Consider the following 15,285-nt stretch of genomic DNA (forward strand, 5'->3'; position numbering starts at 1 on the left):
ACCATTAAGTGTATAAGTCCAGCTAAGATTTGCTTTCTCAAAATGCAGCACTTCGCATGTAGCTGAATTAACTCCATCTGCCACTTCTCCGCCCATTGGCCCCTCTGGTCAAGATCCTGTTGTAATCTGAGGTAACCCTCTTCGCTGTCCACTACACCTCCAATTTTGGTGTCATTTGCAAACTTACTAATTGTACCTCTTATGCTCACATCCAAATCATTTATGAAAATGACAAAAAGTAGAGGACCCAGCACCAATCCTTGTGGCACCCCACTGGTCACAGGCCTCCAGTCTGAAAAACAACCCTCCACCACCACCCTCTGTTTTCTACCTTTGAGTCAGTTCTGTATCCAAATGGCTAGTTCTCACTGTATTCCATGAGCTCTAACCTTGCTAATCAGTCTCCCATGGGGAACCTTGTCGAATGCCTTACTGAAGTCCATATAGATCACATCTACCACTCTGCCCTCATCAATCCTCTTTGTTATTTCCTCAAAAAACTCAATCAAGTTTGTGAGACATGATTTCCCACGAACAAAGTCATGTTGACTATCCCGAATCAGTCCTTGCCTTTCCAAATACATGTACATCCTGTCCCTCAAGATTCCCTCCAACAACTTGCCCACCACCAATGTCAGGCTCACTGGTCAATTGTTCCCTGGCTTGTCATTACCACCCTTCTTAAACAGTGGCACCATGTTTGCCAAACTCCAGTCTTCTGGCACCTCACCTGTGACTATCGATGATACAAATATCTCAGCAAGAGGCCCAGCAATCACTTCTCTAGCTTCCCTCAGAGTTCTAGGGTATACCTGAACAGGTCCTGGGGATTTATACACCTTTAACCATTTCAAGATATTCAGCACTTCCTCCTCTGTAATCTGGACATTTTGCAAGATGTCACCATCTATTTCCCTACAGTCTATATCTTCCATATCCTTTTGCACAGTAAATATTGATGTAAAATACTCATTTAGTATCTCCCCCATTTTCTGTGGGTCCACACAAAGGCCACCTTGCCGATCTTTGAGGGGCCCTATTCTCTCCCTCGTTACCCTTTTGTCCTGAAAATATTTGTAAAAACTCTTTGGTTTCTCCTTAATTCTATTTGCCAAAGCTATATCATGTCCCCGTTTTGCCCTCCTGATTTTCCTCTTAAGTATACTCCTACTTCCATTATACTCCTCTAAGGATTCACTCAATCTATCCTGTCTATACCTTACGTATGCTTCCTTCTTTTTATTAACCAAACCCTTAATTTCTTTTGTCATCCAGCATTCCCAATACCTACCAGCCTTTCCTTTCACCCTAAGAAGAATATACTTTCTTTGGATTCTCGTTATCTCATTTCTGAAGGTTTCCCATTTTCCAGCTGTCCCTTTATCTGCCAACATCTGCCCACAGTAAGCTTTTGAAAGTTCTTGCCTAATACCGTTAAAATTGGTCTTTCTCCAATTTAGAACTTCAACGTTTAGATCAGGTCTATCCTTTCCCATCATTATTGTAAATCTTGTGAAGCAAAAACAGAAATCGTTGGAAATATTAATTCTGTCAGATGGCATTTCTGAAGAGAGAAAGTGTAAGACTTCCTTATGTGGTTGAATGGTTCTGGACAGATTATCAGTGGCACATAACAACTTAGGCCCTCTTCCACCAAATATGGTACACCTTTATTTGCTGCTTAGCAATAAAGCATAGTCACAGTGACATTGGTTACTTTGGAGGTCTGTGAACTATGGTCTGACTCAGTTTAGATGTGTGACACTGGAAAAGCACGCCAGATCTGTCAGTATCCGACGAGCAGGAGAATCGATGTATAGGATGTAAGCCCTTCATCATGAATGTAGGAAAGGCAAAAGGGGGCTGAGAGATAAATAGGAGGGTGGGGCTGGGGGTAGGGGGAAGGTGGCTGGGAAGACGATAGGTAGATGCAGGTGGGGAGTGATAGTGATAGGTTGGGGGGAGAGTGGAGTGGATAGGTGGGAAGGAATATGGGCAGGTGCGACAGTTAAAAAGAGCAGTGCCGAGTGGAGGGTTGGATCTGGGATGAGGTGAGGAGAGGGGAGATATGGAAGCTGGTTAAGTCAACATTGATGCCATGTGGTTGAAGGGTCCCAAGGCGGAAAATGAGGCATTCTTCTGCCAGTAGTCAGGTGGCTTGGATTTGGCAGTGGAGGCGGCCCAGGAGTTGCATGTCCTTGGCAGAGTGAGAGGGAGACTTAGAGTCATAGAGTCATAGAGATGTACAGCATGGAAACAGACCCTTTGGTCCAACCCATCCATGCCAACCAGATATCCCAACCCAAACTGTCCCACCTGCCAGCACTCGGCCCATACCCCTCCAAACCCTTCCTATTCATGTACCCATCCAGATGCCTCTTAAATGTTGCAATTGTACCAGCCTCCACCACTTCCTCTGGCAACTCATTCCATACATGTACCACCCTCTGCATGAAAAAGTTGCCCCTTAGGTCTCTTTTATATCTTTCCCCTCTCACCCTAGACCTATGCCCTCTAGTTCTGGACTCTCCGATCCCAGGGAAAAGACTTTGCCTGTTTATCCTATCCATGCCCCTCATAATTGTCTCAACCTCTATAAGGTCACTCCTCAGCCTCCGACGCTCCAGGGAAAATAGCCCCAGCCTCTCCCTGTAGCTCAAATCCTCCAACCCTGGCAACATCCTTGTAAATCTTTTCTGAACCCTTTCAAGTTTCACAACATCTTTCCGATAGGAAGGAGACCAGACTTGCATGCAATATTCCAACAGAGGCCGAATCAATGTCCTGTACAGCTGCAACATGACCTCCCAACTCCTGTACTCAGTACTTTGACTGATAAAGGAAAGCATACCTAACACCTTCTTCACTATCCTATCTACCTGTGACTCCACTTTCAAGGAGCTATGAACCTGCACTCCAAGGTCTCTTTGTTCAGCAGCACTCCCTAGGACCTTACCATTAAGTGTATAAGTCCTGCTAAGATTTGCTTTTCCAAAATGCAGTACTTCGCATTTATCTGAATTAAACTGAAGTGGTCAGCCACAGGGTGGTGGGGTTGTTTGGTGTGTGTCTCAGAGATTTTCCCTTAAACATTATGCCCCATCTCCCCAATGTAGAGGAGACTGCATCAATAGCAATGGACACAGTAGATGAGGCGTTTGGATGTACTGGAAAATCATTGCCGGATGTTAAAAGATCCTTTGGGGCCTTGGACAGAGGTGTGGACGCAGGTTTTACATCTCTTGCGGCAGCAAGGGAAGGTGCCAGGAATGGAGGTGGGTTGGTGGGGGGTATGGACATAACAAGGGAGTGATGGAGAGAATGGTCTCTGCACAATGCAGATAGGGGTGAGGAGGGAAATATATCTCTGTGATCAGGTCTGTTTGTCGGTGGTGGAAATGGCGGAGGATAATGCGCTGAATGCAGAGATTAGTGGGGTGGAAATTGAGCTCCAGGGGATTTCTATCCTTGTTCCGTTTAGAGGGATGGGCACATCCACCTATTGCCTTCCCAGCTATCTTCCCTCCAACTCCCACCCCAATCCTCCTATATATTTCTCAGCCCCCTTCTCCCCTCCCCCCCCAACCTAATATTCCTGATGAAGGGTTCATGCCTAAAACATTGATTCTTTTGCTCCTTAGATGCTGCCTGACCGGCTGTGTTTGTCCAGCACCACACTTTTCGACTCTTGACTCTCCAGCATCTGCAGTCCTCACTTTCTACTCTGTCTCAGTTCAGTCAATCCATTGACAAATCTCCAACTTCATCTTTGGAGCACTATCCAAACCACTCCACTGCCCCCAAAAACAGTACAATGTACTTGCTATGTCTTTGTGTCACATAATTTTCTGCCTGTTTTGACCCACATAATTGGTTTTGAATTACATCACTGTCCTGTTTGAAGCTGTACTCTCTCTAGACCTGGCTTTCAAGGTTATGCATGAGTAAATACAGAAAGTAATCTGGGGTGTTATCACTGACACCCATGTTAATCTGCAATGTTGGAGTGATGAAGTTATTTGATCACATATAGTGGGCCCACATTTCTCTCTCTGCTCCAATACTGTTTTAAGGTCAATTTATAGACTCCTGCAAATCTAAATAAGTCTGGCCAAATTTCCTAACCTACCTTCCTATTTTCAAAACCATATATAGTTCTTCAGTCAGGTACCATGTCACCTCCAGGGTTCAACTTGTCTACTATGAGCCAAACTCAGCGCAAAGGACTCCACCACCACTAGTTTAATTCAATAATTTGAAAGAAGCAAAGAACAGTTACATGATTTAAAGTTAAAAGTCACACAACAACAGGTTATAGTCCAATAGGTTTAATTGGAAGCATTAGCTTTTGGAGTGCTGCTCCTTCATCAGTTAGCTGTGGAGCAAGATAATAAGACTTTGAACTTATCGCAAAATGATGCTGCTCCACAGCTACCTGATGAGGAGCAGCGCTCTGAAAGCTAGTGCTTCCAATTAAACCTGTTGGACCATAGCTTGGTATTGTGTGATTTTTAACTTTATCCATCCCAGTCCAACACCGGCACCTGTGTCATGATTTAAAGTGGTTAATGCACTACAAAACTAAATAATACACTGGTGTCGTTGCAACTCTGCCCTGTTTACCTCTGCTTGAGACAAGGTGTCGCAAAGATCTTGATGGTGCTTTATGCAATGACTTGGCATAAACTTAACAGATTCATTTGAGCTTGTAAGTCCAGGCAAGCTGAACAGTATTTAAAGTATTTATACTTCCAATAAATCTATTTACCTTATGTGAGTCCTGAGTGACACATTTTCTGGTTAGAGTCCTGTGCCTGTCTGGGTGATGCACATCCCCTCTTTATGAGAACAAATCAGCCTCAAAAAGCAGTAAAAAAAATGATCATGATTGGAACTTTAATGTGATCAAGCCATTTATCCTCCAAATGATGACACAGTACATTTATGAGAGGGCGGTTAGCAAGTATATATTTCTTTCTGATTTTCTTATACTTGCATTTAACTCACTATAGAGCAGAAACAGAATGTGTAAGTATCATAATTACAGAATTCATCAATACAGATTGATGAGTATAAAGCCTTTGTATATCATTCATTTGGAGTAAAACCATAGCAACAGTAGCAATATAAATGCTTGTCACATCTGAGTAATCCCTGAGTAGATTGTTATTCATCTCTTGGAGAGCATGTTCTTGCTGCGCTTCTGCAGCTTAGAATCACAGGAGAGAAATTGTATGCATGGAAAAGCTGATTTAGAAGATTCCACCATTTTCAATTAAATTAGCTTCTGGTTTTAATTTTATAAAAAAACCCTTTGTCCAACGTATTTTTAATTAATAGAAAATTGTATACCTTTTGTTTTCTCTATTTTGTTACACCATAGCAACAATGTTTCCTCTTCCTTCAGAAGGACTGATCCTGAATTAAGTGTGAGCAGAAATTCTATTTGTTTTGGGAGTTGGAACATGTGAAAAACTGTCTCAGCTGTGTATTTTACATTCAGCTAATGATGATTTCTCCTCAGCTGTCCACACTGAGCTATTGAAAAACACATCAATATAGTTTGATGGTATTTCTCATGGTAGAATTAGTTGGTGCTTGTAGTTGTTGATCTGCGAGTTAAGCCTTGGCTTGGTTAAAGAGAGAGTTACAGAGTGATGGGCAGTGGCTGGACTTTACTATTGGCTTGTGAAGCTTATGTTCTTGCACAGATCACAAGTTGCACGCCCGAACCAAGTGTGACTTCTTCTACCATTTTTGGATGTAGGAGGAAACTGGTTGTGGAGGTGAGCAGTTGGAATAACCAACTCCATTCTTGGATGTCAACTCCCAACAGTTTGCAAAGATCCGCTTTCCTCACTTCCACAATAATGCCAGTTGCTCCTCACATTGCCCGTGCCACCTTTCCAACCTTGTGTGTTCTCTGTGCCCCCTTAAATCACTCATGCCACCTCAAAACCCCTGTGTGTACTTTACAGCCACTCACCCAATATGCATAATATGCAGCTTCCACAGAATACCCATGGAAAATGTTTTACAATGTTTGGGAATATTGGGGGTGGGGGGGGGGGGGGGGGGGGGGAGGGAAGAGGTTAACCTCTCACCAAAATTCACTATGTTTGATCCTGAGTAGAAGAAAAGTTTTGTCGTACGAAAGAAAAAGAAAACATACTTGGAATACCTGTGACTCTTTTAGCTTGGGTTCAACATACCACAGATTACATCACAGTGACAAATGTTTTTGAAACTGGCAGTTATTCACAGATGAATGCAGTACCTATTGTGCTAAAATCATTAATGTTTGAAACCAAGCCAAGCTTTCAGTGTAACCCAGCTGAATGTCTATGGGAGGAAACAACAGGTAGTGCATATTTCATTTCCAAAGCAGAATCTGTCAACCAGTATAGGGGCAGCAGGTGGTTTGTATTTTGTTTTCAAGTATCAAGACCATCTTTAAAGCAGCCTGTGACATTTAAATCACAGTCAGAAATATGACAGCACATTTTACAACATTTTACACCGCCTTATGATACATTTTCCAATTGCTATGAATAACTAAGGAGGCTTCCGCAATGCAAGTGTCAAGTTACTTTCAACAATAGATCTCAAAGATAAATCATCACCTTAAAGGACCCATCAACATGACTGAGATTCCAAAACCTCACTTTACCAGATGAAAATGAAAATCCAAGTGGGAGGAAATCCAATTTTTGTCCCCCATTTAAAATTTGGAACCTAACATCTGCAGCACTAACCATTCCCAATCTACAACAAGGCCAGAGAAAAATGGTTCACGGCTGAGAGTGTGGAGGAAAACTGATTTCCTCCAAATAAAAACAAAATGTGGTCATTTGCATACCATTGAAAATTCAGCCATAGGTTCTTCATGGATAAGAAAGTAAATCTAAATTACAGCAAATGCAACTTGAACTTGCATGATCTACTTTTGACATAGCAAATGTCACTAATGCATTTCACAGGAGCTTTATCAAGCACAATTTCACATTGAGCCAAACAATTGAGGGCTCCTCACCAAATACTTGGACAAAGACATTGCTTTAAAGGGCATCTTAAGGCAGAGAGGGATTTAGGGACTCAGACGTTTGGAGAGAGGATTCTAGTATTTTGGATGTAGATAGTTTAAGAAACAGTAACCAGTGGTGGAACAATCAAAAATCCAGAATGCTCACCAGGTCTGAATGAAAGAAGTCCCAATGGACTGTTGGAATGGAAGAGGTTACAGAGTTTGTGAAGGATGACGCCTTGGTGGGAATTGACGAGAAGGAAAGCTCTGTCACATCTGGTTGCATCAATGTGCAAAGAAAAATCTTCATAGGGCTGTCTTTCCAGACCTTAATTGAATTATGTGATTCAGTACTAAATATAAAAAGCATGCTTTCTATTTTTTAAGCCCATTGGATAACATATATAAATGCATTTCAACTTGTTATGTCTTTTTCAGTTCAGACATGAACTTTGATAAGCCGATACATTTTCTGAGACCACTGATACATGCTGCAATTTGGTCCAAAGCATTCTGCTGCTGGCAAACATCTTAACAAAGATGTCTGTTGTATTAACCCTATTCCTCTCTTCCTAAAGGCCAGCTGCCTGCAGAGAATTTCCAGTGTGTTCTGTCATCATTCTCCCTGTGAAGTTCTGGCAGACTATTTAACTCTTTTTCACCTCATCCCATCCTCCCTTGATGCTTGTACATGGACGGTTTCCAGCAAGCATTGCTGGATACTGCCCAGAAGCAGACACAATGAATTCTTTTCTCCCTTCCCTGGCTGAGGGAGCCTGAGAGTGTCAGTAATATCCCTTTTTGCCACAATCGTTTGGATCTGCAAAACTCTGCTTATGGATGAAACTGGTAACTTTCTGGTCTGCAGAGCATAGTTCTTTACTGCCGAGTAAATATTCCAATTGATCTGGCAAGCAAGGGAGACTGAATATTTCACCAGGATTATGCATTATACCTAAGCTTGCTGCATTAACTGATTTGTCGGACCAAGTATCCTTAATCAGCTGGCTAGTCAAAAAGTACAAAGATTGGATCTTTTAACTTGCTGTCACTTAGGTATAAATGTATACAAGAGCAGTTAGATTGGTGAACATGTCTGTGACTCCTATGCTGTTTGTTATATCCACTAAAGTGAAAGGTCATGGAGGATGTTGGCTTGGTGCTGGAGGGTGACCTTTTGAGGAAACAAAATTAAACACTACTTTATTATCTCCTTTTTCCTCTGCATTGTTGATTCATGTTGTGGCATAGTTCTACAAGTAACTCTAACTGTCCAGTTACTCAGACAAATGACTATTCTTGCTGTATGACTGTTTGCAAGAGCAGTCTGCTGGACATTGTAGTGATTCCAATCCCCATACCTGATACTGACCTGTAACTTTTCCAATAGAAGTCATTCACATTGAGAATAACGTTTTTCCATTCAACAGTCCTGGGTACCACACATCTATTATGCAGCGTAAAATATCTCCCACTGATCCTCAATGATTTGTCTTAATCCCAGATTCAGAGGAACAGCCATTTATGCATCATTATGACATGATCATTTTCCATACCAATCATACCCATGGTCTTTCTGAAAGTGTTTCCAATGTTGTGTCATTTATTTATCCAGATTAGTACTCTAGACATTTTTTTTGTCATTGAGAAATATTGCTTACTGGTATCTTTGGGTTACTTGAATGCATATCTCTCATTTTCCCTTCCAATTTAGCAAGAACATGTGGCTCCAATCTACGAGGGCCGAGTGGTACTATCACATCCCCCAATTATCCAGTCCAATATGAAAACAACGCGCATTGCGTCTGGGTTATCAGTGCGACAGACCCTGATAAGGTAGGCTATCCCACTGGTTTATGGCTTATCATGTTTTTTTTAAAGCCATCTTTGTATCTTTTCAAACAAGCAAGCCACTAATCATCAATAGAAAGAGGATATTGTTAATATTGGAAGCAACCGAACTGCTTGTTAAATGTGATAAGTCCCAAGGCAAGGACAGTTAGGATAAAATGATGCTTGATTTGTTTGTTTACTTTAGCACTGGTTTTTATACGCCTCTGAAATACAGAAGCATTTCTTTGTTAATAAAGATTCCTCATCACTTCATCTTGCAGCTTAACAGGAACAGAAGTGGGGCTGTGGATAATTCAGATTGGAGAAATGTTAACCTGTCAGTTGAAATTTGAACAGGAATGCACAGATTTCCTTTGTATGCTCTGAGGGGAACAGTTCAGAATGACCTGAAGCCTCACTGCAGAAAAATAAAGACCAAAGTTGATGCTAAGCACGTTTTTCCCCCAAGACACTTCACTTGGCAGAAATGGCAAGTGGAATGGTTTAAAATCAACACTGTCCACATATCAGTGTCACCATTCCTGGTGGCATTTGAATTTTATTGGCTATGAAGGCAGTCTAATCAGCAGGCCTGAGCCCTGTGTCGCTCGGAATGCAGTTGGGGCCTAAATTTAGCAAAAGTGGTCATACCTTTATCATGTGAAAACTGCTGGAGAAATACGGTGGGGCGCAACAGAGAGAGCCAAAGAGGCCGGTAAATAACACATTTTAATATTTTGGCAAAAACCTTTCAGAGCGAGGAAAAGCTGATGCAGGAAAGGAATCTTTGGGCCTCCCCTAGCTGAGGTTTCTGAATACTTACATCCGTTTTGGAACCTTCCAGCCCACCCCAATGAAACAGTGAGCTTATGCCAAAGATGTTGAGTTAGTGAGTTTTGAGAAGATTTGTAGAACAGGTTGAGGTTCTGGATGTAGTTTGCTGGCTGACTGGAAAGTTTGTTTTCAGACATTTCATCACCATATTCGGTAATATCATCAGTGAACCTCTGGTGAAGCACTGGTGTTAGTGACCCACTTTTTATTTATGTGTTTAGGTTTCCTTGGGTTGGTGATTCCATTTCCTGTGGTGATGACATTTCCTATGGTGATGTCATTTCCTGTTCTTTTTCTCTCTGTGGTCTGCTATGTGGATGACTCCTTTGTCTTCACTAAGTGAAACAAATTAGAGGAAACCTTCAAGACCATCAATAATACCCTTACTAGCATACAATTTGCAAAAGAGGAGGAAAACAATAACAAACTGCCATTCAAGATGTCATAGTAGAGCGAATAGCCAATGGAGAACTTCAAACCAACACCTACAGGAAAACAACACATACGGACCAAATATTGAATTACAGAAGCAATCATCCCAACATCCACAAATGAAGTTGTATTAGAACATTATTTCAATGAGTCACCACACACCGCAGCACAGAGGAACTACAAAGAGCAGAGGAAAATCACCTATACAGTGTATTCAAAAATAATGAGTATCCAATGAACACAGTCTGCCGATTTTTCGGCAACAAACCCAAACAAGCAGACAAAACGCATTCAGAAACCCTAGCCACTCTCCCCTACATCAAAGACAACTCAGAAATGACTGCCAGACTACTCAGATCTCTTGGCATCATGGTAGCCCACAAACCCACAAACACACTAAAACAGCAACTAGTGAACTTGAAAGACCCCATACAGACAACAAGCAAAACTAATGTCATTTACAAAATACCTTGCCAGAACTATAAGAAACATTGGACAAACAGGCAGAAGACTAGCCACCAGGATACATAAATATCAACTAGCCACCAAAAAGACATGACCCACTCTCACTAGTATCTTTATATACAGATGAGGAAGGACATGACTTTGACAACACATCCATCTGAGGACAAGCCAAACAGAGATATGTGTGACAATTCCTAGAGGCATGGCATTCCAACCGGAACTTTATCAACACATTGACTTGGACCCCATTTACCATTCTCTGAGAAAAAGAACAGGAAATGACATCACCACAGAAAATGACATTACCAATCCAAGGAAACCTAAACACATAAATAGAAAGCAGGTCACTAACACCAGTGCTTCATCAGAGGCTCACTGATGATATGACTTAGTATGGTGGTGAAACGTCTGAAAATGAACCTTCCATGCTCAGTGAGCAAACTTACCTCCAAGACTTTGAGTCCCAAGGTGGCAGTCAGCTTCCACTCCAATTCAAACACCCATCTACCAACCTTGGCTTTATTCCCAATGGCTTTGAGCAGGATGACACTTGCATCAGAAACTCTCTGACCTTGTATCCTTTGGAACCTTTGGGCATGCCATCTACTGCAGAGCCTCCTGCCTGTGCACTGGTACATCAAAATCTTCCTCATAATCTTTGTTCTGTCTTTACAAATGCAAGGAGTGAAGGGGTAATGCAATAATGAAAAATGTTCCATACGTTAATGGTACACGTACAGAATGGTAAATAAGGCCTTGCCAATGTCACGCATCTGCTAGGTCCAGGGTGATCCCTCACTGTTACCTCTACCCCCATCACTCAACCCCTCTACATCTTTGTAACAAATGGATTTATATTGATATTTTATCTTCAATAAAGATCATGACAAGAAGTACATTTTAATGTGCAGCCCTCTGATCTTCTCCCATTCTCTGTTGAAGGTGATAAATCAGCCTTTGCAATTTGTTTCCACAAGGGAATAAAATTCCATAGATATGAAGTTGCACATTAGCAGGTGAATACAAATGTACCTGTATTTCTAACTTGATTACCAACCAGAAATACAGGTTTGGTTTTCCGATTCAAACTTAAGGACTGTGGAACTGCTTATAGTATCTCCTTTGCAATCTTGAAACAATGTTGTTCTTTTGGCACCATACCTCAGATTACAATTATCCATTCACAGGAACAAAAGGACACAGCACTGATTCTAAACTTAAGAAAATGATCAAACATTGATGCAAAGCATTGGTCAAGTCTCCTTCAGCCTATTCTGTATAATTTGAGCTATTTCATTTTATTTAGAATAAAGCATAGATATCTCAGGATGACACCAAGAATTGGCAATTGCATTTATGTGAGATAAGCTACTACAAAAGCTTTTTAACTAACTCAGGGAAGGTCAGAAGATGATTTCAAAATGTGAAATTCTTTGATAAAGTGATTAATGAGAGACTGGCTCCTCCGGTTATAGGATCAGTTCCAAGAGATCATTTATTTAATGTTGCCATAAAGAGAGCAAATAGAGTGGTTGAGATAAATTTCTTGATATTGAGAGTGCTGAGACAGAAACTATCTTCTCTTTCATAAAATAGGATTGATGTTTTGAGAAGGGGAACGAATTGTGCAATGCAATTTATTTTGGATTGCTGCAACAAAGAACCAGTATAGGGATAAAGGATTGAGTGGTCTTAATCTGTGCTGCAACTTCCACATGATTTTATTATGGTTGAGCTTCTAATTCAGAATGAGAATTGTGTGTTATATTTGCAAAATTGGAATGTTGATCAGCAGAGATTAGTTTGAGGATTGTGGTTGAATTGTAAGGATGACCTTTAGTTAATGGCTTTATTTTATCTGGGGAATCATGCTTCGTGAAAACTGTGTTTCTTGAATTATATAGCAAGCTTTTGTTTTATTGCTGTAGGTCTGCTGAGAGTGTCATGGATAGATCAGACCGCTCTTGCAGTCAACAGGGATTAAGAGCCATCAAATAAGAATGCAAATTGCCTGAGATTCTGTTGAGCATTTGCACAATGTACTTTTGGAACTTGCAATGCAGACTGTTGTAGAAAACACACGTTAATCCTCAGTCATTAGCTGTGCTCATTATTGGATGAACACTGCTGGCAGTTGGGGTTCCCTGGTGATGCAGTGGTTGAACGCACTGTGATAATGATTCATTCAGAAAGTTTTCAGAATCAAATATGAAGATGGATATTGCATGGAGGGTGACTTTGCTCAGGTGTAATATCCTGCAATGTTAAGTCTGCCCAATTATCTAGGCTCCCACTTGCATCCTCCTGGGTGACATTGTGCTAAAATGCCAAAAAACACCCCCCATCCACCCCACAAAAAAAAAGTGACAGATGTCAGCAGGAGGTTCAGGGTTACTTGGGCATAAATCTAGTAGACATTGAAGAAGGTTACCTCACAGTACAACAGGATCTTGATCAGATGGGTCAATGGGCTCAGAAGTGGCAGATGAAGTTTAATTTAGATAAATGCGAGGTGCTGCATTTTGGAAAAGCAAATCAGAGCAGGACCTATACACTTAATGGTAAGATCCTAAGGAGTGTTGCTGAACAAAGAGACCTTGGAACGCAGGTTCATAGTTCTTTGAAAGTAGAGTCGTGTGTAGATAGAATAGTGAAGAAGGCATTTGGTATGCTTTCCTTTGTTGGTCAGAGTATTGAGTACAGGAGTTGGAAGGACATGTTGTGGCTGTATAGGACATTGTTTAGGCCACCTTTGGAATATTGCGTGCAGTTCTGGTCTCCTTCCTATTGGAAGAATGTTGTGAAACTTGAAAGGGTTCAAAAAAGTTTTACAAGGATGTTGCCAAGGTTAAAGGATTTGAGCTATAGGGAGAGGCTGAATAGGCTGGGGCTGTTTTCCCTGGAGCATTGGGGGCCGCGGGATGACCTTATAGAGGTTTATAAAATCATGAGGGGCATGGATAGAATAAATAGACAAAAATTTTTCCCTGGGGGTGGGGGAGACCGGAACTAAAGAGCACAGGTTAGGGTGAGAGGGGAAAGATGTAAGAACGAGGAGCAAGAGTAGGCCATTTGGCCGTTTGAGCCTGCTCGGCTACTCAATAAGATCATGGCCAATCTTTTTTTGGACTCAAATCTTAGCTTTAAAAGCGATTAGTGAAGTCAACTACTTCACTGAACAAGGAGGTTCATAGATTAACAGCCCTCTAGGTGAAGAGGTTCCTTCTCAGTTCAGTTCTGAACCTGCTTTCTTTAATCTTGAGGCCATGCCCTCTTGTCGTAGTCTCAACCACCAGTTGAAACATCCTATCTATTATTATTTTATTGATTTCGTTCATAATTTTATATGTTTCTATATGATACCCCCTCATTCTCCTGAATTCCAGTGAGTATAATCCCAATCTACTCAATCTCTCCTCATAAGCCAATCCCCTCAACTCCAGAATCAACCCAGTGAATCTCCTCTGCACCCCCTCCAGTGCAGTACATCCACCCAGGTCCCTCTGCAAAACAGCATGCTGCAAGTAATAATCTATTCTGCTATTACTAAAGGAAACTAAAGGGCAACTTTTTCACACAGAGGGTGGTGCATGTATGGAATGAGTTGCCACAGGAGGTGGTGGTGACTGGTACAATTAGAGCATTTAAAAGGCACCTGAATGAGTATATGAATAGGAAAGGTTTAGAGGGATACGGGCTAACTACTGACAGATAGGACGACATTAGGTTAGAATAACTGGTCGACATGAACGTGTTGGACCGAAGGGTCTGTTTTCGTGCTGTACATCTCTATGACTCTGAAGATCTCAATTCTGTAAGTGAAGACAGTTTTAGTATGCAAGGGCAAATGAGATGGCTTGGAGGGCCAAAGGGCCCATTCCTGTGCTGTGTTGTTCTTTGTTCTAGGTGTGTGTCAAGTTATTTGCGCTGCAATTCAACCACGAACAACCTCTCTACTGAAATCTAGGCTCCAATTTTAAAAGTGAGCAGAAGAGGAGGTGCACACAATGTCCAAAGCAGTTGGTGCAACTCCAAAATCCAGTAATTTGGAGTGTTTGGTGATATAATAATCAAGGCCTCATTCATGTAAAAGCTTTCTGAGTCTTGGGCAACTCCTGACCAGATCTACCCCCAAGTTGGCAGTTGCATGGAAAAATGTGGTAGTGGGAGCCACTGAGAGAACTAGTTGCCAGTGGCTCCAGGGAATAAGAGTCTGAATGTGCTCTGGGAGCAGAGGGGAGGGGATTTCCATTGCTTGGAGGAGGGTTTAAAGTTAAATTGCTGGTCTATAGTGGCCACTTTTGCACCACCTGTCCTGCAATCGAAGGAAATGTATTGAAACTTTACCTGGTTGTCATTGAGACTCTCACAGTGGTTTTGCTATCAGACTACAGATAATGTAGTTCTCTCCCTGACTGGTGTTATGATTCGATCATAGTGTTATCAAGCTGCAAAATTTGAAAGTAAAGCCAACCTTGGCCTGTCTACAATGGGACCCTCAGCAAACTTTATGCAGGTAGGAATACAGTGACCTCTGGCTCTTAAGCCAACTTAACCAACCATGAACTCTCCAACTGGGCAAACATCCTGACACTGCATTTTTAGAAATTAGATAGAAATTTAAATGATCATTGCACCATGAAACAAGCTGACCATAGTGAAGGCATCAGTTCCAGTGAGTTGTCACTGCTTGTCTT

The 15,285-nt window shown here is 41.6% G+C and overlaps 1 protein-coding gene across 4 annotated transcripts in view; it reads left to right on the top strand.

Annotated features, from left to right (window-relative positions):
* The window catches only part of LOC122548600 (CUB and sushi domain-containing protein 1-like), a 2,407,075-nt gene that overhangs the window by 1,645,657 nt on the left and 746,133 nt on the right, over nucleotides 1-15,285 (top strand). For all 4 annotated transcript variants that reach the window (XM_087978377.1, XM_087978362.1, XM_087978369.1 and 1 more), the window contains exon 10: nucleotides 8,739-8,860. In XM_087978377.1, coding sequence (XP_087834503.1) covers nucleotides 8,739-8,860 — 122 coding nt within the window. The remainder of the gene's footprint in view (nucleotides 1-8,738; nucleotides 8,861-15,285) is intronic.

Source organism: Chiloscyllium plagiosum, unplaced genomic scaffold, assembly GCF_037043375.1.
Source record: "Chiloscyllium plagiosum isolate Xiang-an unplaced genomic scaffold, Cpla_swu_hap1 HiC_scaffold_3, whole genome shotgun sequence".
Taxonomy (NCBI): domain Eukaryota; kingdom Metazoa; phylum Chordata; class Chondrichthyes; order Orectolobiformes; family Hemiscylliidae; genus Chiloscyllium; species Chiloscyllium plagiosum.